The 24300-nt window shown below is 38.9% G+C and overlaps 2 protein-coding genes across 3 annotated transcripts in view; one reads left to right on the top strand and one right to left on the bottom strand.

Moving 5' to 3' along the window:
* The window catches only part of LOC111453684 (microfibrillar-associated protein 1-like), a 3403-nt gene extending 3004 nt beyond the window's left edge, over window positions 1–399 (top strand). Inside the window, exon 3 of the mRNA XM_023094879.1 lies at window positions 84–399. Within this exon, the coding sequence (XP_022950647.1) occupies window positions 84–198 (115 nt within the window). The 3' untranslated portion in view covers window positions 199–399. The remainder of the gene's footprint in view (window positions 1–83) is intronic.
* A 14463-nt stretch (window positions 400–14862) lies between these two features.
* Window positions 14863–23268, bottom strand: LOC111453681 (cationic amino acid transporter 2, vacuolar-like). 2 transcript variants are annotated; one of them, XM_023094875.1, is made up of 15 exons: window positions 23038–23268; window positions 22672–22962; window positions 22305–22506; window positions 21620–21704; window positions 21371–21511; window positions 21120–21238; window positions 20929–21025; window positions 19707–19879; window positions 19570–19636; window positions 19319–19477; window positions 17882–18149; window positions 17678–17786; window positions 16257–16369; window positions 15419–15494; window positions 14863–15294 (listed from the first exon to the last, which is right to left on the bottom strand). In XM_023094875.1, the coding sequence occupies exons 2-15, from the start codon at window positions 22856–22858 to the stop codon at window positions 15138–15140; spliced, it is 1953 nt and encodes a 650-aa protein (XP_022950643.1). In that variant the 5' UTR covers window positions 22859–22962; window positions 23038–23268; the 3' UTR covers window positions 14863–15137. The 2 variants fall into 2 exon arrangements, with proteins under 2 accessions (XP_022950643.1, XP_022950642.1); XM_023094874.1 differs by having other exon boundaries at window positions 22672–23268.
* Window positions 23269–24300: the final 1032 nt, after the last annotated feature.

Genomic DNA, 24300 nt, shown 5'->3' with positions numbered 1-24300 from the left:
ACTGTTTGTTTTTTTTTTTTTTTTTTTTTCGTTGTTAGCGTGGTTGTCATGACACGTCAATTGTTACTGTCAATGTCATGCAGTTGGACCTATAACGATCCTCTTCGGGCAAAATACAACGCAAAAATGGCTGGAATGAATGCACCAATTGCGAAGCCTAAAGGAAGCAAGAAGTTGAAGGATTGGGAATCTCGTTGAGTTTTAATGACGTAAAAGCACGGTTAGGAAGCTTTTCCAGTTATCCCTTTTTCATTGTTCAATTAGAAACAAAAAAAATTGCTTGCTTAATGGGTTTACCAAGTTATTTAAGCACCCATCTTTTCTTTTCTTTCAAACTAGAAATGTACCTGGATTTTGTATGCTGATGTAATATAGTTGCTCATTAGTCATTATGCTTCCCCTTGCAGTTGTTTTTTGGTAGGTAATTCTCGTTGTTTACATAATATGTTTTATCTACAAAAATGTTTCAATCGAACTCTTCTGAAAGCGTTATGCTTTTCCTTTTAACTTTCGAAATAATCACAAGCCTCCCTTTTTCTTTTCTATTGCAATTTCTGGATTATTATATATATGATAATTTTTTTAACTTTCCATATATATAGAAATAGAAACGTAAGATCTTCAGGTAATAAGATGTATAGGGACACATCGAAAATGCCATAAAAATAAATTGTAGCCTCTCTATATCTATGCTTTTGTTTTCATCATCAAAAAGACAAACACCTCAATCTGATGGTGAGACCTGTTCTCTTATTTTGATCTCAGGATCAAACTCTTGAATGAATTTGTAGTATTAATTTGATTATTGTTCTTTAAATTTTATCTATGATCTCATTAATTCATAATTTGTGTATATTTGTTAATTCTCTATTTTGTTCCTTTTATCTTTTGAGAAAGGGATTGCTGACCAGAACAAAAATGGATGCTGTGGATGTGAGAGGGGTCATGCATATATCCACACTCTTTTAATGTCGCTAATAGAAAGGCAGGTAGTTAAATATAAGAATGACTTTACTGGTAAGGAATGATATCCCTTATCTTCATTTTTACTGTTCGTGTTGATCAAGGATGAATTCTTATATACTTGTGGATTCTAAGCATAATTCTGGATTTTGAATAGTGATTAAAAAGGTGAGGAATTATCCTCTCTTATCCTTATTCTAACAACGATTTTAAGGATTTTCTGTTCTGCTAGAGATGTGTCCTCTTGAAGATCTGTGTCATCTTTACTATAATAGTAGGATTTTTAGGGATGTAGAGGAATTTAGAGAGAGGGTAGGTTCGAGTTGGTCACTAGAACGACTTCGTCTATTTGGACATTGGGCTTTTTAGTTGGTCATTAGCCAAGTATTTATTAAAAAAATGAGTCTCACAGTAACCGCCTAAGTCCACTGCTAGCAGATATCGTTCTCTTTAGGCTTTTTCTTCTGAGATTCCCCTCAAGATTTTTAAAACGCGTCTACTAGGGAGAGGTCTACACACCCTTATAAAGAATGATTTGTCTATATTTGCATTATACTTTATACACTAATAATGATTATGGCGTGATTCATTCTCGCAATGTCCAGCATTAAATAAAGCATCGAGGGAAAACCAAGTTTTCAGTAAGAAACTAGGACATACAAACTGAGCCCAGCAAAAAGAGCCAAACTAGACTAGCATTAGACATATGTAAGTTTCGAACATTTTTTAAAAAAAACTCTGTTATTGATCTCTGTTCTTAACTTCACACAATATTATTCATCTCTCTTGTTCCATCCCATCCCAACCCATTTTAGATGAGTGAGTATGTGTAACAGTTCAATCTCACCGCTAGCAGATATTATCTTTAGGCTTTCCCTTTCAGGCGTCTTCTCAAGGTTTTTAAAACGTGTTTGTTAGGGAGAGTTTTCCACACCCTTATAAATAATGCTTCGTTCTCCTCTTCAACTGATGTTAGATCTCAAAAATGATGATCAAGAGATGTTTTGTTCTTGTTTAAGTAGTTTCTTACCCTTGTTATTAGAAAGGTTGGTTGGTTAGATTTTTCTAATAGCTTGGATCACAGAAAAAATAAGGGAAAAAGAGAGCTTAAGCACGGCAGAGTCCAATGCACCCTTTTTGTTGTAGGTTAAATGCCTAAATGGAGGAAAAAGTTTGATTTAGAGCCAGATTTTGACGAACGCTTTAGAAGGATAGATTTCAAATAAGGTTTTGGTTGCTTAGGAGCATTTATTTAGCCTGGTGAGCTCTTAAGATGTACAACAAAGTAAATGGTAAATGGTGAGAGGAGAGAGTTATGTTGTAACCCCGCCTAAGTCCACGAGATTGTCCTTCTTTGGGTTTTCTCTTTTGGACTTTCTTTCAAGGTTTTTAAAATGCATCTTCTAGGGAGAGGTTTTCACACCTTTATAAAGAATGTTTTGTTCTCCTCTCTAACAGATGTGAGATCTTACCATCCACCCCCTTTGGAGTCCAGCGTCCTCCCTGGCATTCAGTCTTTGTCTGGCAACTTGTAAGTATAATCACAATAGAAAAAGTGGTTCTTGCATGGCTTCGATTTCGATGAGAATGGAAAGAATTCAGCAACCCCAAAAATCTCGTCAAACAAGAGATGGAATTCCATGAAAGAATTTGAACTAGCCCAAGACTCGAATATTTGGAGGCCTTCGCTCTTTCTTCTGACTGTCAGTTTTTTCTTCTCCAAAGAGTCTGACCACCTTCTTGATTTACTAGTGGAAACTGGGGATTCGTAAGAACGGCGAAGGAACCGCTTTCAATGAAAGTTGCTCTTTGTCAAGATCGGAATAATTCCGCAAAAGGTGATGCTCCTACCCCCACAATGCCTATCCCTTTACCTTACCTTCAGAAGAAATAGGGAGAAGAAATAGGGAGGAATGAAGCATGAAAAACAATGCAATCAGTGTATGATACAATAGGTCACCTTAAAGATAATGTATGGCAGCAAAGCTCTTCCTAGGAATCCAAACAAATATCTAAGTTTCCAAACCATTCTTTCTTACTTTTAGACACCATTTTTTGCTTTCTTCTTACTCCCTTCATTGCTTCCTTTATATACATCTTTTAGGGGTATCACTTCATTACAAATATACCTTAAATAATGACTTTCATTTTTGGGTCCCTTGATTTCTTTATTCATTCAACATGATCTATAATTTTTACCGAGTTTTTATTTTTTACAACCATTCCTATATTCATTTTTTCGCTTGAAATTAAACAAACCGTGAGTTGATTTTGATTCTTGCCCAAGGTTTCTTTAGACCCCGACAAATATGAAAGATGGCAAAATGACTATTTTATCTCTTGGTTGATCTTGAACGATTGTTTCTAATTTTTCACTATATTTTTTAAAAAGTTTCTAAGGTTATTTCGAGCACTCCACTTATACATCTTAAAAGTTTAAAACTAAAATAGAAAAGTTAGGAAAGCTAACCTATTGGGCTTAGGCATTACATATATGGCTAACGTTAACATTCACGGTTTATTTCTCTACGATGTTATCATAACTGAATATTTCAATTACATAACTCAAGCATAAATCGAGTTCATACACGTCTTACAACATACCATATACTACTTAACACGGTTATACTACATACCTAGTCACGACAAGGTGTGTCGTCGAGTTGAGTCATAGAAGTGTACGTGTACGACTCTCTTCCCTTAAAAAAAAGTCAATTGGAGCTAAAACTTGACTTTTCTAATACTAATTTGCCATGACTCGATTTTCGAGATTATAAAACTCTAACGGTGATTGAAAAGACAAATAAAAGAAAAGAAAAGAAAATAATATAAAATATAAAAATGTAAAAAAGAAAAAAATGGGGTAAAATTTAAATCTAGTTAAAACAAACCACACATAATTTTTTGTTAAAGCATCTACTGTTTTGTCTAAGCCTATTAACATACCTAAAGTTGTGGCTAATAAATGAAGATTTGTGCCTACTATAGGTAATGATAGTTGTACACTTATCGAAAATGTGGATGATGGTTTAAAACATGATTTACTTAGTATTAATTAATTATGTATAAGTGTAATAGCCATAGCAACAAACATTTAATCGGGGAAAAACCTATCTTTTTCTCAACAATGTCTTTGTCATTTGATCCAACTGCGTTCCGTTATATAAGAACAGATTTGATAAATACTGATAACTCTCGGATGGAGTATTAGAACCAAAAAATCCATTAGATAATGAACTATTGGTTCTAAGCCATCTCTGGTGATGAATCAACAATCCGAACTAATCCGAACTGCTTTTCTTGCATATTCTTGATAAACCAATGTTTATATATATACATATAGGAAGATCTGTTTGGGAAGTAAGCAGCCCCTTTGACATCTCTTAGTCTGTAAAGAATTCTCGATGTGAAAACACAGAGACAAAAGACTGATCTTTGAATAGGAAAAACACAGAGACAAAAACTGATCTTTGAATAGGAAAAACACAGAGACCATTGTAAAATTTAGATAAATAGTTTTACAGAAATTTGAACTTGAAATTGATGTTATGTGCTCGCTTACATAGGTTGTGTCACGACCCGATTTTCGAGGGTTCGAAGCTCAGACCGTGACCCAAAGGACGAAATCGAAAACAAACAAAAAGAAAATAAAATAAAAAAAAGAGTGGAATAAAAAGATGAAAATCCAATAAAATTAAAATAAAATACAAATATAAAAGGAATTCGCAAAAGACTCCAAAAGACCGAAAAGGGATTGATGCTCCGGAACGACTCCCTCTGTGACCGCACAGCTCTCGAACGCTCCTCCACCTCGACCGGCACTTGACAAAAAGGTAGAAAGGAATGAGTATAAAAATTATACTCAGTAAGCCACCTAGTTGTAGGCTCTCTTTGCATCTTAGTTTAACAGAATTCCCACGGTTTCCTACTTCGGTTCTAGGACATCTGGTTCTAATCTTAGTTCCTTGGGGCTTGCCCCTTGGGTTTCACTGGTTCGTCGTCCTTTCATTAAACGCCTAGAGGTTCCTTACGCCAAGCTAATATGGTCGGTATCTCTCTATGAGGTGCTACCTCTACATGGCTATATGGGACTACATGGTACCTAGCCTAGGGGTGTGCTGAATACCCCTATGCCCATATAGTCCCCCTATGGGGGAGCGACCCAACCCGTTCCCATGCAGCTAATGGGCTGTACGACGTGGGAACACATTTCCCATGTGAAATGGCTAAGAGCAGTAAGGACTGATCAGGGACCCTTCGTCCTCCCACGAAGCTATAGATACCGTTCTCACGCTAGCAATCTATGAACACTCCGAGGTACTTTCTTGCCGTGGTAAACCACTAAGCTCCTAGGGAAAAATTAAGTTTGGCTGGAGCGACATATCGCTCCTAACGGTAATTCCCTAAGCTTATCATAGAAATGGACCCTAGCAATTAACAGAGTGTGCATGCAACATTTTTCTAACATCATAGCATGTAATTCATGCAAACTAGGCATACCAGCTCAACGGGGCGATGACCTCCATCAAGCACCCAGAGCACGAAGTTCGCGCTCAATGGGGCGAATTCGTCCATCAAGCGCCCGGAACACGGCATACACAATTCTAACACAAATTAAACGCATGCATACATACGACGGAAGCTTAAAGCATACAGCAACACTCATGTAATTCACCCAATACAATCATAATAATTAATCTGACTAATAATTTACATGGAGAGCTAATATGAAACAAAACTACTAACATGCATGCAATCCAAGCGAATCCTACAAGTATTTCTTCCTAAATACCGGGTGGTGAGTTACCTGGTTGACGCGTGCCTTTTTGCTAGCGTTTCTTTGCCCGTGAGGTGTCCAAAAATACTGATTTCTTTATATTAGGTCCCTATTCACGTAAAAACAGTATTAGAACAGGAACCAGGACAAAAATTGGGCAATTAGAGAGCAAACGGGCCAAAATTGCCGTTCCACGCACGCTCACGCGCCAGTAGTGCGCTGGGAGTGCGAGGGCCACGCGCGCGGGAATGCACCAGTCGCAGGCTGCACGCGCGCCTACTAGGCGCTCCCGCCTCTGCGTAGTCGCGGGTCGGTCGGTCTAGTTCGGCTCGGCTCGGCTCGCGTTTGCGGTTCGGTTCGGCCTTGCTGGCGACACGTGTCGTCGCCTCGCTGGAGCTGCGTTGCTCCAGCCGACGGTCGACGCGTGTTTGGCGCCTGTTGTCGCCCTCCGCCGCTCACCGACCGACCACTTTTTTTTTCTTTTTCTTTCTTCTCTATCCTCTGAAATTCGTAACACAGTGTCCACTTTCCGATTTTCATATCTTTTTATTCGTAGTTCGAATCGATATGATTCCTTTGGCAAAGTCTTAGATCGTGTTACGGGCTACATCCTAGTATTTTTTTCGTAATTTTTTTTGCTTGACTACCAGACGAGTTAAGAGCATCGAAAGTTCGCTCACCATTCTTGGACGATTCTCGGGTTTCTGTCTTCGGATGGAGGTTTCAGCCAAACTTCCTTAAAGATCCCATAGAGAGTTGTTCCTAAATGAATATATCAAGATTTCAGATCTTAATTCACAAAGAAAAACCGTAGATTTGAGAAAACGTTCAAGGTCTTACCTCGCGGGTTTTTTTTTTCTTTCCTGATTTCTTGATGGAAACTGGGACTCCGGCTACCCACATTCTCTTTTTCCTTCCAAGAAGGCTCCTTGCATCATGATCTTGACTGGAGTAGACTTCGACGGTAGTTTTCGGTGAGTCTTCAGCCGTTCATTCTTCCTCCTCTCTCTAGGTTCTCTCTAACCCTTTTCTCTCACTATTTTTCTTTTGCAGGACTCTTGATAGGGTTTCATTTGGACCCCTTTAGCGGTTGGAGGGGCAAACTTACCTATTTGCCCCTCTCTCGACTTTTTCTTTTCTTTTTTTCTTTTTCTTTTTCTATTTCTATTTCTCTTTCTTCGAGTATTACAGGTTGACTTAGATTTCAACACTAGCCTGAGCTAATTAGGCAGGGACGAGGTGACTTTACTGTTGGAATAGGGATGTATGATGATGCATGCCTTGTGGCCCCTACATGTACCATAATGTTATGCTATGTTTATATGTGCTATGTAATGACGTATGATGTCATGTTATGTATGTATGTGATGTCTATTATGCCATGATATAAATGAAATTAGACAGTATGCATTTCATGTTACGTTTTGCCCTATAAAGCTATGTGATGGACTATGTGATGATATAAGATGACGCATATATGTACTATGTCATGGATGAAATTAAGAAAGAAACGATTTTTGATGTTATGTTATGATTTTAAACCATGGATAACTCATGCATTTATGTATGTTATGTGCATCAAGATACTTTTCCCATTATGTTATATTAGTATGATGCGTACCTTCAATATTTATGTTCGTCATGATATGATGTGGGCCTTTCCCTTCTGTGACGTCTGGCGACTCGATAGAGCATTGAGCACGAGCAAGCCAGACCTAGGGAGTACGTATACGAGCCTGCCTAGTGGGTCCATGTACGCTTGTGTGTGGTGAAGTACCACACATCCAACCCTGTCCGAAACTAGAAAGAGCTCAAGGTCATTCTATAGTTTTAAAGGATAGGTCTCCTTGCATGGATGACGGTGAATGATATGATATAAGTTATGTATGATGCGTTTGACGAAATGATATAACTATGATATATATGTGAATGATATGATATATGTTATGGTAAGATGTGTTTAATGAAATTATATGACTATGATATGTTATGTGAATAATATGACATATGTTATGGTACGATACGTTTGATAACACGACGCATATTGTGATATACTTTATGATATGACACGTGTACGATATGACATGATATGTTGGAAGACACAATATACTTATGATATGATACACGTGACATGATAAGATGTATGATATGCATGACATGTAATAAGATGTTTTGACATGATACACAACCTCGAAATTACATGAAAAGTTATGATAATGATATTATATGAAGGAAAACGCTAGAGGGGTTGTCATACATGATAATGAAAAAGGAAAAAATATATATATATTATGTGTATATGCATTAGGGAATATCTCATTTTTACAATGGTACAAACGTGTATGTTACAAGGCAGAAAAACGATCATTATGGTAATCATAATGTTGCGACGGCCCGATTGGAAAATGATAATTATGTTTATCATAATGCTACGACGTTTAGGCAGGAAAACAATCATTATGTTTATCCCAGGTCACTATTCCTAAACGGGTGTCCGACATAAACAACTACCAGAGAATGCTCACCTGACAAGAAAGGGGTCTGGGAGGTGTGCGAACCAACTTGTGGGTCAATACTCACACGTGTGGACTGTGTGTAGAACAGTAAATACACATCCAATTAGCCCAAGAAATATAGACGGATATAATAGATCTCATTTATGAAACTATATCGGTTTTCATTTAACCCTAATAGTGGGGTCACTTACTGAGTATTTCTTAAAATACTCAGAAATACTCAAGCCACGTGATACTTCTATTATAGGTAAAGGCATGACATCCATGTACGGCCGACGATGACATCGCAATTCGAGATCATGACACATGCATAGAGTAGTCGTATATATTTTCTTAAACTTAGGCTAGAATAAGATGTTTTTAGTTTAAACACTTATTTATTTTATTTAGTCTTTTGTTGTGTCGTTCTAAAGATGTTTTTGAACACGTAAGTTTATGTTTTAGGAAGAAATTTAAATGAAGGATTTCAGCTCATGTTAATATAATTATTGAGAAACTTTTTCCATTGTTTTCATTATTTTTTAGTAAATTATTAAAATATTTTTAATATATTCTTAAATATCTTTTTTTAAATTTGATATTTAAAATATTTTCAAGAATAGTGAAAATAACCTTCTAATAGATATGGTCCGCTTTTGTCTATTACGTATTGCTGTCAATCTCACGGTTTTAAAACATATTTACTAGAGACCACTCTTATAAAGAATGTTTCGTCCGCTCTTGACCAATATGGGATCTCACAATCCACCCCTTTGAGGGCCAGCATCCTCGTTAGCACACTGTCGAGTCTGATACCATTTGTAACAACATAAGCGCACCATTAGTAAATATTGTCTGCTTTGACTCATTATATAGATCGAAATATAATTGCTATTATATTCTTCAACATGTTTAAAAAAATATATTATTTCAATGTAAGTTATAAAATCAGAACATAGTGATATCCCAGTAGGTAGGAAAGAGATTTATTTTCGTGACATACATAAAAGGATGTAGTAGATGCAACAACGATGATAAGGGCTCTAACGTTAGAAGTGCAGCGGCGGTGGTCGTAATAAGATGCAATAAAGTGGCGGATTAGGGCGGTGACAAGGGCCATCCCATGGAAGGCGTGGTGGATTATGTGAGCCAAATGAAGGAGGTGGTGGTGGAGTATACTTGTCCGCAGACGTCCTTCTATTATGCCCCGATGGAGGAATAGGTACACCTTTCGGATACATCACAAAATTGACCATTGGTCCCTTCATCGAAACCGCTCGATCTTCATGGATCCCTACCATATTTGTTGCATTTGTTTGGCATATGAAAAAGTGAAAGCCTAGGAGAAGAACAACACATGCTCTCAAGGACACTTCACAATTTGTTGATGCCATTGATGTTATGTTTTGCACTTCTTCTATTGCTTTCTTTAAATAGTGTTTACCAATTCAAGACACAAGAATCATATTAACTTGGTGGGGGTTTCAATCCTTTTTTGAAGACTGTTTTTTATAGGGTTTCAACAGTTTATTTTCCCTCATTTAAATGTCATAATGGGCAGATTTAACGTATTGAAATTAGGGGTTCGGTTGATTGGAAATCTCGAAACAGAATAGGATAGATCCTTGTACATATGGTGGAACTGAAGTTGTAGGGTTTATTCTAGGGTTTCTTATGTCGTTTTTTTAAATCAGTATGTAGGGTTTATTCTATGGTTTCTTATACCGTTTTTCTATAGGCCTTTCCCATGCTCTTCCGAAAGACGCATCTGGAAATGATTTGTAATGGGCTTATGTGATGAAGAATGATTTGCTCGGGAAAACATTTTGTGGTTATGTGGATGGGGGCCGCTTCAATTTTCCAAGACCAAATCCCAACCTGACCACAAATCCCCAACTTTTTGGCTTCGACCGGCTGCATTCATGACAATCATCACTAGTTTCTCCCTCATTTAGTGAGCGGTGCCAAATCTTTCTATGGATTGCTTCTTTCGCCTCTTTCGCTAGTATGGAAGAACCTAGCTGAACCAGATCAAGGGTCCTAATCGAGTCCGACCGACCTTCTTTAGCTAGCCCCCGCCCAGAGTTTATTTGTCTCGATCAAAGGCATAAATCGTTCGCTTCCTTCTCCCCTCAGCATGTTCAGCGACGGTCCTGGAGAGAGGCCTTCTGGTTCTTCATCAACTCCTTATCTGGCAAGACGCGCTAGAGAGAGGCACTAGCAAGACAATGTGCAGCACTCTGATCTAATGCAGTCAATATCACGAAGAATATAGAGATACTGTCTATACAGCCAAGCCAGCTCGATCGGGATATTTGATTGAACAAAAGAACAACAGATTGAACAAGACGGGACAACCGAGAAGGCAGTGAGAAAAGAAAGCCTCTTTCTTTTTTCTTTTTTTTTTTCTATTGGTGCATAAGTGGCTCATCGATGTTGTATAAATCAAATTCGGTCGAACGCTCGTTACAATTTTGGATGACCCTGCGTTATTATTAGTGTATTCCACTTTTATCAGATATTGTCCTCTTTAGTCTTTCGAGTTTCCATTCAATGTTTTTAAAACGCGTCTTGTAGGAAGAGATTTTCACACCCTTATGAATAATGTTTCATTCCCCTCCCCAATCCATGTGGGATCTCACAATCCCATCAAAACTAATTCACGGGATCCCATCAGAACTCTGCAGTTAAGCATGCTTGGGTGAGAGTAGTATTAGTTGGGATTGTGAGATCTCACATCGGTTGGAGAGCAGAACGAAGCATTTTTTATAACAGTGTAAAAACATCTCCCTACCAGACCTGTTTTAAAACCCTTGAGGGGAAGCACAGAAAACGACAATATTTGTTAAGGTGGGCTTGGGCTAAAATAAGGTTGAATGTCTTCTGAGTAGGAGTATCTTATATAATAGGTTTATATATGATTTGACTCCAATGTGATTATCAATCACTATTTTTTTAAAGGAAAAAGTTGTAATATAAAATAAGTAGTCGAATTTGGAATTTTAACCCTTTACAATCATAAATCACAATTTTGCCCAAAATATCCGCTCTCCTCTACTAAAGGAAGAACGAGTCACTTTATGTATGGAGAAATAGGATAGGAAGATCTCGACGTAAAGCTGGCACAACTCCGTGAAACTTGGGTAAGATAGATTCACTCTCACCACCCTTCAGTACTGGCTTCCTTTAAGGGTTTTGCACTCTAAAAAAGAAGCAAATTGATTCTTCAGTTCGTTTAGTGTGTGCCTGAGCGACAGTAAAAGAGAGGCATGATAAGTGGAATTGTCGTAGCCCTTACAAAGAAGACCGACCGATTGATCTAGCCATGCGTTCCTAATACGAATTCGTGCCTGCAGACCTGCTAATCGACAGTTAGAATCATATCCTTCGAGGGCACCTAGTTCAAAGAGGGTTCCCCCTTACGTCAATTCTAAATTGAGAACTCTAAAATGTCCTCCACACTCTCGCACCAACACCCACAACTGGAGCTCTTAACTAAGCACCTTGCAATCGGGCAACATAGGAGGAGAAAACGAGTCTGATGTCCTCGGATTCAGTTCAAACAGGGGAATCGGTACATCTTTTCTAACATTCAAAAATTGTTCATCTAAATCGGTAGGTCTTTTGTTGGATTAAAACTATTCAACTTTGATGAAAGAACCAATTTGAATCGAGTTACGTAGAAAAAAAATATGAAAATTCAAAAATTATACTCGGGACAACGACCACTCTACAATGAGCCCACATGGTAAGCATGTTTTCGCTTGTTTCGACCTTCATTGATTGTCTTCCACTTTGATTTCAATATTAAACCTATTATAACTTGAATTAGGTTCAAGCATCGAAAATTTTTAAAAATTTGGAGCACCTTACAAGCTAGAAACGAGCACAGGCAGGACACACACGACTATGTAAGTAACCATTCCGGTTTTCCTCAAGCAATACTTGTAAAGATCACTAGGATGTGCTAGCATGCATATATAACCTGTCATAGCTAGTCGATTATGCATGATTAGGGCGTTAGATGAGCAGATTAGTTAAGTATGTTGTGGGGAATTACTGAAATGCCCTTAGTATGATATTTTTGAATTGCTTGTTGTATGAGATATTTTCGATATGCTGGTACTATTTTAGGATGTTTTCATATGTGCTCCAAGAGATTGATGGATGTATCTTCGTGTTGTACATGTAAAAGAGTTCTTTAGTTCATATAATCAATTGTATTACCGAGCACTCCAAGATCTTGAGTGACAATTAAAGATTTAAACCCTAATGCTCTCGGACTAAGTTAGCCCCTGGGAGCTAGTCAAGTGAATATTGGAGATGAGATCCGAGTTTTGAATTGATTAGATTTCTTAAGAACTTAGTTAACCTCCATGACATCAAAGCTTATCATGCCTACTAATAGTGCGAACGGTATCCACCGCCAGACTATTTCCTATTCCCTTTAGTACCTCAGTAATATTATTCAAAGACTAGGTTGGACCTAGTAGGTAATCAGGAACCCGTATTGTCGAACTTGACCAAGGTAAAATAGGTAGGCATGTCAAGGCTACTTGAAAAATTAAAATCGTGTGTAGAAATGGGTCAAGAGCCAAGGTCACGATCCCATAGAGAGGAACGAGGGACCTAGGTAGTTTTGCTCATGATGAGTGCCTTTATCTTGTGTGGAAATCGTCTAGACCCCTGAACCGGGTAACTATATTGTAGACCCGTTCTAAGAGGGGGTTAAGGACCACAGAGGTAAACTTAGTAGTTGGTCGGCACATGGGTCCCCCCAGACTTTTCAACTCTATAGTGGTTCCTATGGTAGAGTTGTCGTTAACCTTTCCTAGAGATGTTTAAAGAGAGACACCATATTGTCCTATGATATAAAAAGATTGCGCCTCAAGCTAAGATACTGATCATTCACTTTCAAGTCAATATAAACCTAGAAAAGTCTAACAAAAAAAAAAAAAAGTTTCCCGAGGGCTATGTGATGATTATGGTGTTTCAAATGTTACAACTGAACCTATTACATAATCCAAGGCCAAGAAGATTCAACAAGCATTCATTTTTCATCTACAAAATTAGATAGGCTCGGTTCAACCTCCATTTCATGTGTTACAAGTTGACTTGATAGAGATTCATCTATTTATGAATTAGAAGTACAAGTAAAAAATAATCAAGAAAGTTCGTAAAGTACAACACTGATAAATGGAAATTTTTTGATATACTAACGAATATTCCTATCAATAATTATCTAATAGATAATTATATTATAGATCGAGAAAAGTTATCGATAAAAAAGATTTGTCTATGGTGCTTCGGAGGTGAACATTTGTAAGGTTGAAGTGGATAGTAACTTACCCGCCATTACTTGTTATAGTGGCCATTTGAAAGATAGTGGGAAGAACTTGTTTATCATAGCAACTAATTTCTTTTAGTAGTGGACAATTGAAGAGTTGAGAGTTTCTTTTATGGGAGGACGGTAAGTACCCACAAATTAGCACGTAAAAATCATATTTTTTATAAATGAAATTGAGCTCTCGAGATTTTCACTTTTAGAAATTTTAGCATTATCTTTGTCATTTCGAAGTTTCATGTAATCCTTGTGGTAGATTGCATCCGAGCCATTCAATCAAGCCTCTATCAGGTTCAATTGTTAAGTGACTCTTTAGAACGAAGTTCCAAATCCTTTTTCTAGATCTTTGATTTTAAGAGGTAATCTAATTCTAGCATTATCTCTTGGTTGATCCAAAATTTGTATAAAGAGGTGTTAATTTCTTTGATTCAAGGATCCTTGCTTCAACTAAAGCTTGGATCACTGAGGATTAGATTGTATTATAACTAAGTTGCGTCGTCTAGTAGATCCACGACACCAAGAAAGGTGAACAACCTCCATACTCTTAGGGGTTTATAACAGACAAGAGAAACGGCTCGAAATTTCAAGACCTCCCTAAAAGCTCAGATACCTGTAAAACTTAAACCTAAATTTTCTAAAGTCGAGAGAAAAGTCAATTGAACCTTACCAGGACAAGAATGCGTGAGAGCCAACAAGTAGGTTGCTTACTAAATAATTTTATCCTCATCATATTCTACTATTATGTTTCAAGTGATTATTGATTACTGGTTGAGGGGAGCGTTTGAGAACTATAATCATAACGGAGTCATCTCATGATTCATACTTCAAAGCCCAAAAAATTTAGGGGTTCTAACCAAGGAGCACGCAGATCTCAAAAACACACAGTCTCTCCCCCCAAAATCCCCCCAAAAATGACTTCTCCGATCGAAGAACACATTAGATATTTACCTAAACTAGTAGGTCCTTGAGCGGATCCAATGTTAGCTCCAAGCCGTTGGTCTCTAACTAGAAACGTAAATACTTGAGCTTGAAAAGCTTCAGGTCCAATCGACCTGTAAACTCACTCGGATAAGTAGTATTATTGAACCAGACAAAACAACAAGCAATAAAACCAAAAACGGATAAAGCACCTAAACTATAAGACAGTTAAGCTTCTCCAGACCATACAAGCGTGCAGCGATCCCATGCAAACGGTTTATACCGCCCTATTACGACCATGTTTCAATATGTGAAATTTACCATTTATTTTCATGAGAGTGGTAACTTGTTTACTGACACGACAATTGATATATAAATTTGGAATAGATATCCGATATTATTTACAACCGAGATAGATATATATATATAGGAAGAACAATGAAATGTTGTTCATATTTACATTATTTGTTTGAACCTCCTCCCAACAATAAAACATGCTAAGGAAATTCTATAACCAACCCTATAATACAAGGAGACAACTTAGTCTCCATGGATGAAAATAACAATATCATAACCAATTCATCAATAGATCCCTTATAAATGAATTCTCTCTTGATAACTTCCAACCAAACCTCATCCATCAAGCCAGCACCTCCCTCGAGTACTTGTTTACTTTCTCGGCATGCCCCGTTGGTACATAGATTACGTCGTGTAGACAGCTATGGGTTCGACCGTAGACGGCATAAACGATCACTCCAATTGCTAGCCATATTGACACCCGAGCCCATGTATCGACTCTGAAAGGGTATGAAAGGGATCATCACTTAGGAACGAACGAGCAAAATGAATATGGTTTCGATACCATACAATGTACACTATAGATATCGATACACATGAGCTTAAAGATGAAACGTTCGTTACCCGAGATTGATGAGCAAGTATATGTTGATGAGGATACACACAATTGGCAGTAGAGGAACAAATGGACAGGTGAAACCTAACCAAAGAAAATGCAATAGATCAGTATCTTCATGCATGTAACAGCCCAAGACCACCTTAAGTAGATATTGTCTTTTTTGAGTTTTCCCCTCAAAATTTTTAAAAGGCGTCTGTTAGGGAGAGGTTTCCATACCCTTGTAAAGAATGTTTCGTTTGCTACTCCAACCGAGGTGGGATCTCAAAATCCACCCCTCTTCGGGCCCAGCGTCCCGCTGACACTCGTTCCCCTCTCTAATCGATGTGGGTTCTCACAATTCACCCCCATTCAGGGCCCAGCGTCCTCGCTGACACTGGTTCCCCTCTCCAATCGATGTGGGATCTCACAATCCACCCCCATTCAGGGCCCAGCGTCCTCGCTGACACTCGTTCCGCTCTCCAATCGATGTGAGATCTCACAATCCACCCCCCATTTAGGGCCCAGCGTCCTCGCTGACACTCGTTTCCCTCTCCAATCGATGTGGGATCTCACAATCCACCCCCATTTGGGGCTCAGCGTCCTCGCTGACACTCATTCCCCTCTCCAATCAAGGTGAGATCTCACACTTTCATTGGAATCAAAGGTACTAGAATCCAAGAACTAGTTAACCATGTATAGCAAATACGAGTTTAGTTAGCAATTCTATTGAGGATAGGTGATCCAAAGAGGATTTTTTTCGAGCTAGTTAGTTACCGAACTCGAATATTAAGTTAATACTATGCGTATGAACCCGAGCAGTATTCGGCTAAGAAAAAGTAAAATGCTAAAGGAGTAATGTCTCACCTCCTGCGTGCCCAAAGTTGTGCCTTGCATCATCTTGGTCTATGCACGAAAGCACAACCAAAGCAGATAAAAGAAGCATAACGCCTATTCCGCAAACTGAATACCGCACATAGCTGATGGAACAAACACATTGGGCAAAATATGATTACAAGACAAGCAAGAAACACTAAAACATACATAATTCTACTGGTTAGTCCACTGAGGGAAAAAAACATGACAGGAACTTGAATCATAACCGTCTCGTTTTTTAGATATCAAAATCTTTGAGTAGGTATAACAGCTCAAGCTTACCGCTTGCGAGCGTCCCCTCAAGGTTTTTAAAACGAGTCTACTAAAGAGAGGTTTCACACCCTTATAAAGAATGTTTCGTTCTCCTCCCAACCAATGTGGAATCTCACAGTAGAGATGGGGATCTTTCAGGCTTTCCCCTTTCAGACTTTTCCTCAAAGTTTTAAAACATGTCTACTAGAGACAGGTTTCCACACCCTTATAAAAAATGCTTCATTCTCCTCCCCAACCGATGTGGGATCTCACGGTAGGGATGTGGGATCTCACAGGCTTTCCCTTTTAGACTTTTTCTCAAGGTTTTTAGAACGCGTCTGCTAAAAAGAGGATTCACACCCTTATAAAGAATACTTCGTTCTCCTCTCCAACAGATGTGGGATCTCACAGGCTTTCCCTTTCAGACTTTTCCTCAAGGTTTCTAGAACGCGTCTGCTAAAGAGAGGTTTCACGCCCTTATAAAAAATGCTTCGTTCTCCTCCTCAACCGATGTGGGATCTCACAGTAGGGATGTGGGATCTCACAGACTTTCCCTTTCAGACTTTTCCTCAAGGTTTTTAGAACGCGTCTGCTAAAGAAAGGTTTCACACCCTTATAAAGAATGTTCGTTCTCTCCCCAACCGATGTGGGATCTCACAGGCTTTCCCTTTAGGACTTTTCCTCAAGGGTTTTAGTAAAAAGAGGTTTCACACCTTTATAAAAAATGCTTCGTTCTCCTTCCCAACCGATGTGGGATCTCACAGTAGGGATGTGGAATCTCACAGGTTTTCCCTTTTAGAACTTTTCCTCAAGGTTTTTATCTAAAAAGAGGTTTCACACCCTTATAAAAAATGTTCGTTCTCCTCCCCAACCGATGTGGAATCTCACAATAGGCAACCAGTAATGAATATCTGATTTGTCGGGTCGAGAGATTAATAGTCTAGTTTTACTCCCTTTATGAATTTGAATCTCTATAAACAACCCTAATAGATTCATAGACGAAACATTTTAGGAATCACGAACCTCCACAATGGTATGATATTATCCACCTTGAGCACAAGCTCTCATGACATTACTTTTAGTTTCCCTAAAAGGTCTCGTACCAACAGAGATAGAACAAACACGAATCTACATCACAAGCCAGTAATATAACAACCAACCTTGGAAGGCTCAAATTTGAAGCCGCACACGTTAGGATTAGTGCCCCAACGCATGTTGACAAGATGGACCATCCTGCAATTTTCCGTCGTCTCTTCTCATTTAGAGTGCCTGCAACGATCAAACAAATGAGCAAATAAGAACACATGGTTACAATGCTGGCAGTAACGAAGAAGCTCATTATGAAGAACAAGCATGAAACTTACAGCCATATCGAGCGAGACAGCTGCCAATTGTGGGGATGTCAATTGATGAATCCACTTTATCAAGCAAGGGTTTAGCACTGTCCTTTGGAGAATTGATCTCCGAACTTTTCTCATGAATATCATCAGCACTCATTTGACATGGTAGGGACAGTGGATCAAATGGCTCTTGAAGAGATAATGGCAATGGCACCTCATTGGGTGGAATGTATCTGAGAATCAACACTGATACAGCCACTGTGGTAAATGCAAGAAGGGTACCAACACTGACCTGCACACAGTTTAAACATTGTTGAAACAGTTTTCCCATATAAATATAATCAATAACTCGAGTAGTTTTGTTCTTCCACGATCCGGAGTCGACAGAAATAGGAAGACAACTAGGCTCTATGAAATGGAAACAGCATTAATGTGAGATTCCATGTCGGTTGGGGAGGAGAATGAAGCATTCTTTATAAGGGTGTGGAAATCTCTCACTAGTAGACGCGTTTTAAAAAACCTTGAGGGGATGTCGGTCGGGGAGGAGAATGAAGCATTCTTTATAAGGGTGTGGAAATCTCTCACTAGTAGACACGTTTTAAAAAACCTTGCGGGGAAGCCCGAAAGGGAAAGTTCGAAGAGGACAATATCTGCTAGTGGTGGGCTTGGGCTGTTCGAATGGTATCAGAGCGAGACGGTGTACCAACGATGATGTGTCAGCAAAGAGTCTGAGCCCCGAAGGAGGGAGAACACGAGGTGGTGTACCAACAAGGACATTGGACCCTGAAGGGAGTGGATTGGGGGTTCCCACATCGATTGAAGACGGGAACAAGTGCCAGCGAGGATGCTGGACCTCGAAAAAGGGTAGATTGTGAGATCTCACATCGGTTGGAGAGAAGAACGAAGCATTCTTTATAAAGGTGTGGAAACCTCTCCCTAGCAGATGTGTTTTAAAAATCTTGAGGGGAAACCCGAAAGAGAAAGTCTGAAGAGGACAATATCTGCTAGCGGTGGGTTTCGGCCCGTTACAAATGGTATCAGAGCCAGACACCAAGCGATTTGTCAGCGAGGAGGCTTAGCCCCAAAGGGGTGGACACGAGGTGGTGCGCTAGCAATAACACCGACCCAGAAGGGGGGTGAATTGGGGAATCCCACGTTGATTGGAGAAGGAAACAAGTATTAGCAAGGACGCTTGACCCCGAAGGGGGGTAGATTGTGAGATCCCACATAGGTTGAGGAAGAGAACGAAGCATTTTTATAAGGGTGTGGAAACCTCTTTCAAGCAAACGTGCTTTAAAAACCTCCAAGGAAAATCCAAAAAGGACAATATCTAGCTAGCGGTGGGCTTGGGTCGTTACAATTAATGAGATCTCAAGATCGTGAAAATGTACGTAGCTCACGAGCGTGCACAACAACAAGATACAACCACAACATACAAAAACAAGATAAGAGTCGCCTTACCATCCCAGCTAATTCTGAAACATCCATGAAAAAGGCCAAGATTGCAGCACCAACACCACTTGCTATGGTGCTCTTAACAGGAACTTGAGTATTTTTACTAACATCCGAGAAAAAAGAGGGCAGCAACCCATCTCTTGCCATTGCCATCAAGATTCGTGGCTGGAAAATGAAGAACATGGATCAAAGTCAGTGCTTTTTGGTGGCAGAACAAAGCTTAAATGAGAGATAGCTCAAAGAGTTCATATCAATACCTGAGGGAGAATAGAACCCAGCAATGTTGAGCACAGCGCAGTAACAGCTCCAGCACTCACCACATAACTGGTGCAGAAAGATGATATCATCAGCTGAGATAATCAAAATTTGAAGCATACAAGTGCTACACACTTACGCTGCCCATTGCATCCCATTCTGAGCAAAGGCAGAGGAGATGGGGGTGTCAGGATCCATCTCATAATAAGGCACCAGACCAACAATGACAATCGAGACCAACATATATAGTGCACAGCAAAGAGATAATGAAGAGGCTATCCCCAATGGCAAATCTCGTTGAGGATTTTTCACCTGTTCAAACTTCTCATAGTAAGTCAATGTTGACAAAGATTCATGTATGCTCAAATTAAATTAGTTCTTTTAATACAAACCAAACATGTACCGGTGGAAATTGTCCGCTTTGACCTATTACGTATCGCCGTCAGTCTCATGGTTTTAAAACGCTTCTACTAGAGAGAGGTTTCCACACCCTTATAAGGAATGCTTCGTTCCCTTCTCCAACCGATGTGGGATCTCACAAAGTCCATCCCCCTTGGGGGACCCAGCGTCCTTACAGTCATACCACCTAATACCTAGCTCTGATATCATTTATAACAGCTCAAGGCCACCGCTAATAGATATTGTTCTCTTTGGCCCATTACGTATCGCAGTTAGCCTCACGGTTTAAAAACGAGTATATTAGGGAGAGGTTTTCACACCCTTATAAGGAATGCTTCGTTTTCCTCTCCAACTTATCTGGGACCTCACAAAACCTTTGTCCATATTCCATTCCAATATGCTGTTGGTTTATATTAACAAGTTGAGTTTCTTTTTTGTATGAATTAACGAGATAAATTAAGAGGGAAACAAGAACAGCGATATAACATCCCAAGCCCACCACTAACAGATATTGTCTTCTTTAGGTTTTCTCTTCCAAGTTTCCCCTCAAGGTTTTAAAACGTGTTTGGTAGGGAGAAGTTTCCACACTTGTAGAGAATGCTTCGTCCTCCTCTCCAATCAATGTGGGATCTCACAATCCACCCCCCTTAGAAGCCCAGCGTCCTCACAGGCACTTGTTCTCATCTCCAATCAATGTGGGGCCCCCAATCCACCCCCTTCAAGACCCAGTGTCCTTACTGGCACACTGCCTCGTGTCCACCTCTCTTTGGGACTTAGCCTCCTCACTAGCACATCACCTAGTGTCTAGCTCTGATACCATTTGTAACAGTCCAAGCCCACCGCTAACAAATATTGTCCTCTTTGAACTTTTCCTTCCCGGCTTCTCCTCGGGAACTTTGCATTATCTTTAACACTACCTTTAAGAAGTTTCTGAGATAACAGATGGTGGCATAAAATTTTACCTCTTCAGCAGTACTCGCCACGGCATCGAAACCAATATAAGCGAAGAAGACGGTAGCAGACCCAGCAAGCATCCCATCTACTCCATAGGGGAAATACCTGTTATATTGCAGAGTTGACATTTACAAATGTTCATCATAGATAGCACAATTAACTCATAGTGTAACAAAACACAGTGAAATGGATGAAGTACCCTGTAGGAAGTCTATAGCCAACCCATCCTGTCTTGAAACCGAGATAAGAGCCAGCTACAATGACAAACATCATTGCACATATATTTGCTGCTGTCACAATGGCTTGTGCTGCAATACTCTGCAAGAAAATTATAAGGACTATTATAATTAGATCAGCTCTTCACAGACAAACTTGGGATCGATCCCAGGTAATATCGGTTCTTCTTTTCTACCCGATAGGAAGGGTCGTTGCACAAAATTACTAGCATACCTCCTTGATCCCCTTGCATAAAAGTGCAGTGACAATCAAAACTAAAATCGCTGCACATGGATCAACAACAATATCAAGTCCAGGTAGAGTCTGTCGAGCTAGAAACGAAGGCAACCGATCGTTGCCACCGAACATTAAGGCCTGAAAACATGAAAAGATATCAGAAGAGCTACTTTGGCTTCAGAGATCAAAAGCTTTCTGTAAATCATTGCAATAATTGTGTTAAAAGTTGAAAGAAATTCACAGTACCAAATTGGGAGATATTCCACGTGCAACAGCTGAGCCACCAAGTGTATATTCCAGAATCAAAGCCCAACCAACCAACCAAGCAACACTGAATACAAGCAGTTCGTGAATTATGATGTGAAGATGAAGAACATAACCATAACTAAAAACTAAAAACTAAAAGAAATCCCGTAACAGCCCAAGCCCAAGCCCACCGCTAACAGATATTGTTCTCTTTGGGCTTTTTCTTTCGAACTTCTCCTCAAGATTTTTAAAACGCGTCTGCTAGGGAGAGGTTTCCACACTCTTATAAAGGTGTTTCGTTCTCCTCCTCAACCGATGTGGGATCTCACAATCCACTCCCTTTAGGGTCCACGTCCTCACTGGCATTCATTCCTTTCTCCAATCAATGTGGGACCCTACCAAATCAACCCCCTTCAACACCCAACATCCTTACTGGCAACCGCCTTGTGTCTACTCCTTCGGAGAACAGCCTCCTCGCTAGCACATCGCCCGATGTCTGGCTCTTATACCATTTGTAACGGCCCAAGCCTACCCCTTTCGGGCTTCCCCTCAAGGTTTTTAAGATGCAGCTAGGAGAGGTTTTCACACCCTTATAAAGGGTGATTCGTTCTCCTCCCCAACCGACATTCTCAAATCCCAAACTACATCAACAGGTACACATCAAAGTAAAGCCACATAAAATTACCCTTCTCCAACACATATGTATGCATAGTGATAAGCACTTCCAGCAGATGGGCAACGACTTGAAAGCTCCGCATAGCAAAATGCAGAAAGCGCTGCAGCTATTCCAGCAATAAGGAAGGAGATAGCAAGGGCTGGTCCTGAATGCTCTCTAGCAACAGTTCCAACAAGAATATACACTCCAGCCCCAATAGTAGCACCAACTCCTACACAAATTCAAATATCAATCAGAAACTATCTTGATCTTCAACATAAGAGAAACCAACATGAAAAACTCAGAGACCCAATAAAAACTTCTACGAATCAAAGGACATGGGCTCTTCTAAAACAAGAACAAAATGAAAAATATCGACAAATTAGAACATGGGTACCTATTGAAATAAGATGAGAAATCGATAGCTCTCTGGCTAACTGATGTTGCCTTGATGATGATGATGAAGAAGATGATGATGAGTGAGCAGAATCAACCTGTTTCCTCCTTATCAACGCTTTGAAACCAATCCTTGAACTCTGTCCATCCCTTCCACTACCCTCTCTAGAATCAACCAAGAAACCCATCAAGAAAATCCCCTGTTTTCTCTCGATTTTCCCTCTTTTTTGTTGTTCTTGTTCTTCGTCTTGTTCTTCAACAGAAGGTTAGGATTACAATAATGATCCACAAACTGAGGAAGATAGAGCCAACAAATCAATATATAGATATATATATATATTGAAAACTAAGCTAAATCCAAATCTACCCGCATTCCGAAACAGGGAAAATGAAACCCAACAAGAATTTATCAATCGAATTGATTCTTTTTGGATTAAAATGGTGAGCGGGCAGATTCCAAAAGAGAGGATAAAAGAAAAACGCTCCTCTCTTCCGTTCTTTGTTGCTCTTCTCCTTGTGTGGCTGCTGCTCGAAGGAAACGAATTCAATTGCTCTGTTTTTGAGTCATATAAAAGAAACAAAAAAATGAACGAATTGAAAAGGAATCCATCAGAGAATGTTGCGTGTGGAGGCCCCCATTCCGATGCAGCCGACCCATTGGCAAATATGCTGCCCTCTGCCCGCTGCCCGCTGCCCGCGGGGTAGTCGGGGCAGAAATTGTGAAAATTGTTTACCAGAGAATCCGACCAGCTGCTCCCCAAGAATGGCGGGTCGGCTTCGTACGGTTCTTTCCCCCCTCCGTTCTAATATCCCAACCATTCATCTCTTAATCAATATTCATATATATTTAAAATAACATTATTAAAAAAAAAAATTTAATTAATTATTTCTATCCATATATATTGACGATAAAAAAATTTTAAAAAAAAATTAAAATTAAAATTCGAAAGTATTATTGAAAATTTTAAAAATTTAAATGTATTTTTAGATAATGTAAAATGGTTTTAAATATTTTATTATTATTATTTTAGCTTATTTATTTATTTATTTATTTAGTTTTAGTTTAATAATTAATTAATGAATTTAATTATTTTAATTATAGTAAAAATAAGATAAACTCGAATTAAATATTTGAAATAGCATTTATTTTTATAAAAAAAGTCTCGATGCTAAAAGATGTCGCTTTCAATCTTAGGACCTAACATCTAGCCTTCGTTAATGACGATTGTCCCACTTAAATTTATTATATTTTTTAAAGTATTTTATACGAAAAATATTTTTTTTTTAGTTTTAATAAATCGCTTTCTCATTCTAAAGTTTTGTATGGAGTAGAAACCAAACCTCTGATAAAAATGTTAGCGTCGGTGAAAAGCGGTCACTTTCATTATTTATTACATCGCTTTTTTTTTCTTTTTTTTTTGAGATATTTTGAGAATAAACTTAATATAGCCTTCAAATATTTAAATATATTTTGAAAATTAATGTATTTCCAAAGATCTCAAATATATTCCTACCAAATGAAATCTTAAAAAATAATAATAATTAATTAATTAATTAACTAGAGGTGGGACCCAGGCAACAGTCTTCCATCTGATTGGTGTAAGAGAATGGACGGCTGTGATTGAAAGGA

The sequence above is a fragment of the Cucurbita moschata genome, unplaced genomic scaffold (genome assembly GCF_002738365.1).
Source record: "Cucurbita moschata cultivar Rifu unplaced genomic scaffold, Cmos_1.0 Cmo_Scf00015, whole genome shotgun sequence".
Classification (NCBI taxonomy): Eukaryota; Viridiplantae; Streptophyta; class Magnoliopsida; order Cucurbitales; family Cucurbitaceae; genus Cucurbita; species Cucurbita moschata.
Note: the sequence above shows the minus strand (reverse complement) of the source record. Positions and strands in the feature narration are given on the sequence as shown.

What these genes read in the sequence shown, in the direction of transcription:
- LOC111453681 (XM_023094874.1), bottom strand. Translation starts at nt 22,858, where the DNA reads ATGGGTTTCTTGGTTGATTCTAGAGAGGGTAGTGGAAGGGATGGACAG. An exon ending in TATGCAAGGGGATCAAGGAG is followed by an intron (nt 21,239 to 21,370) that starts GTATGCTAGTAA and finishes ATTTTCTTGCAG; the next exon opens with AGTATTGCAGCACAAGCCAT. An exon ending in AATGGGATGCAATGGGCAGC is followed by an intron (nt 19,637 to 19,706) that starts GTAAGTGTGTAG and finishes TTTCTGCACCAG; the next exon opens with TTATGTGGTGAGTGCTGGAG.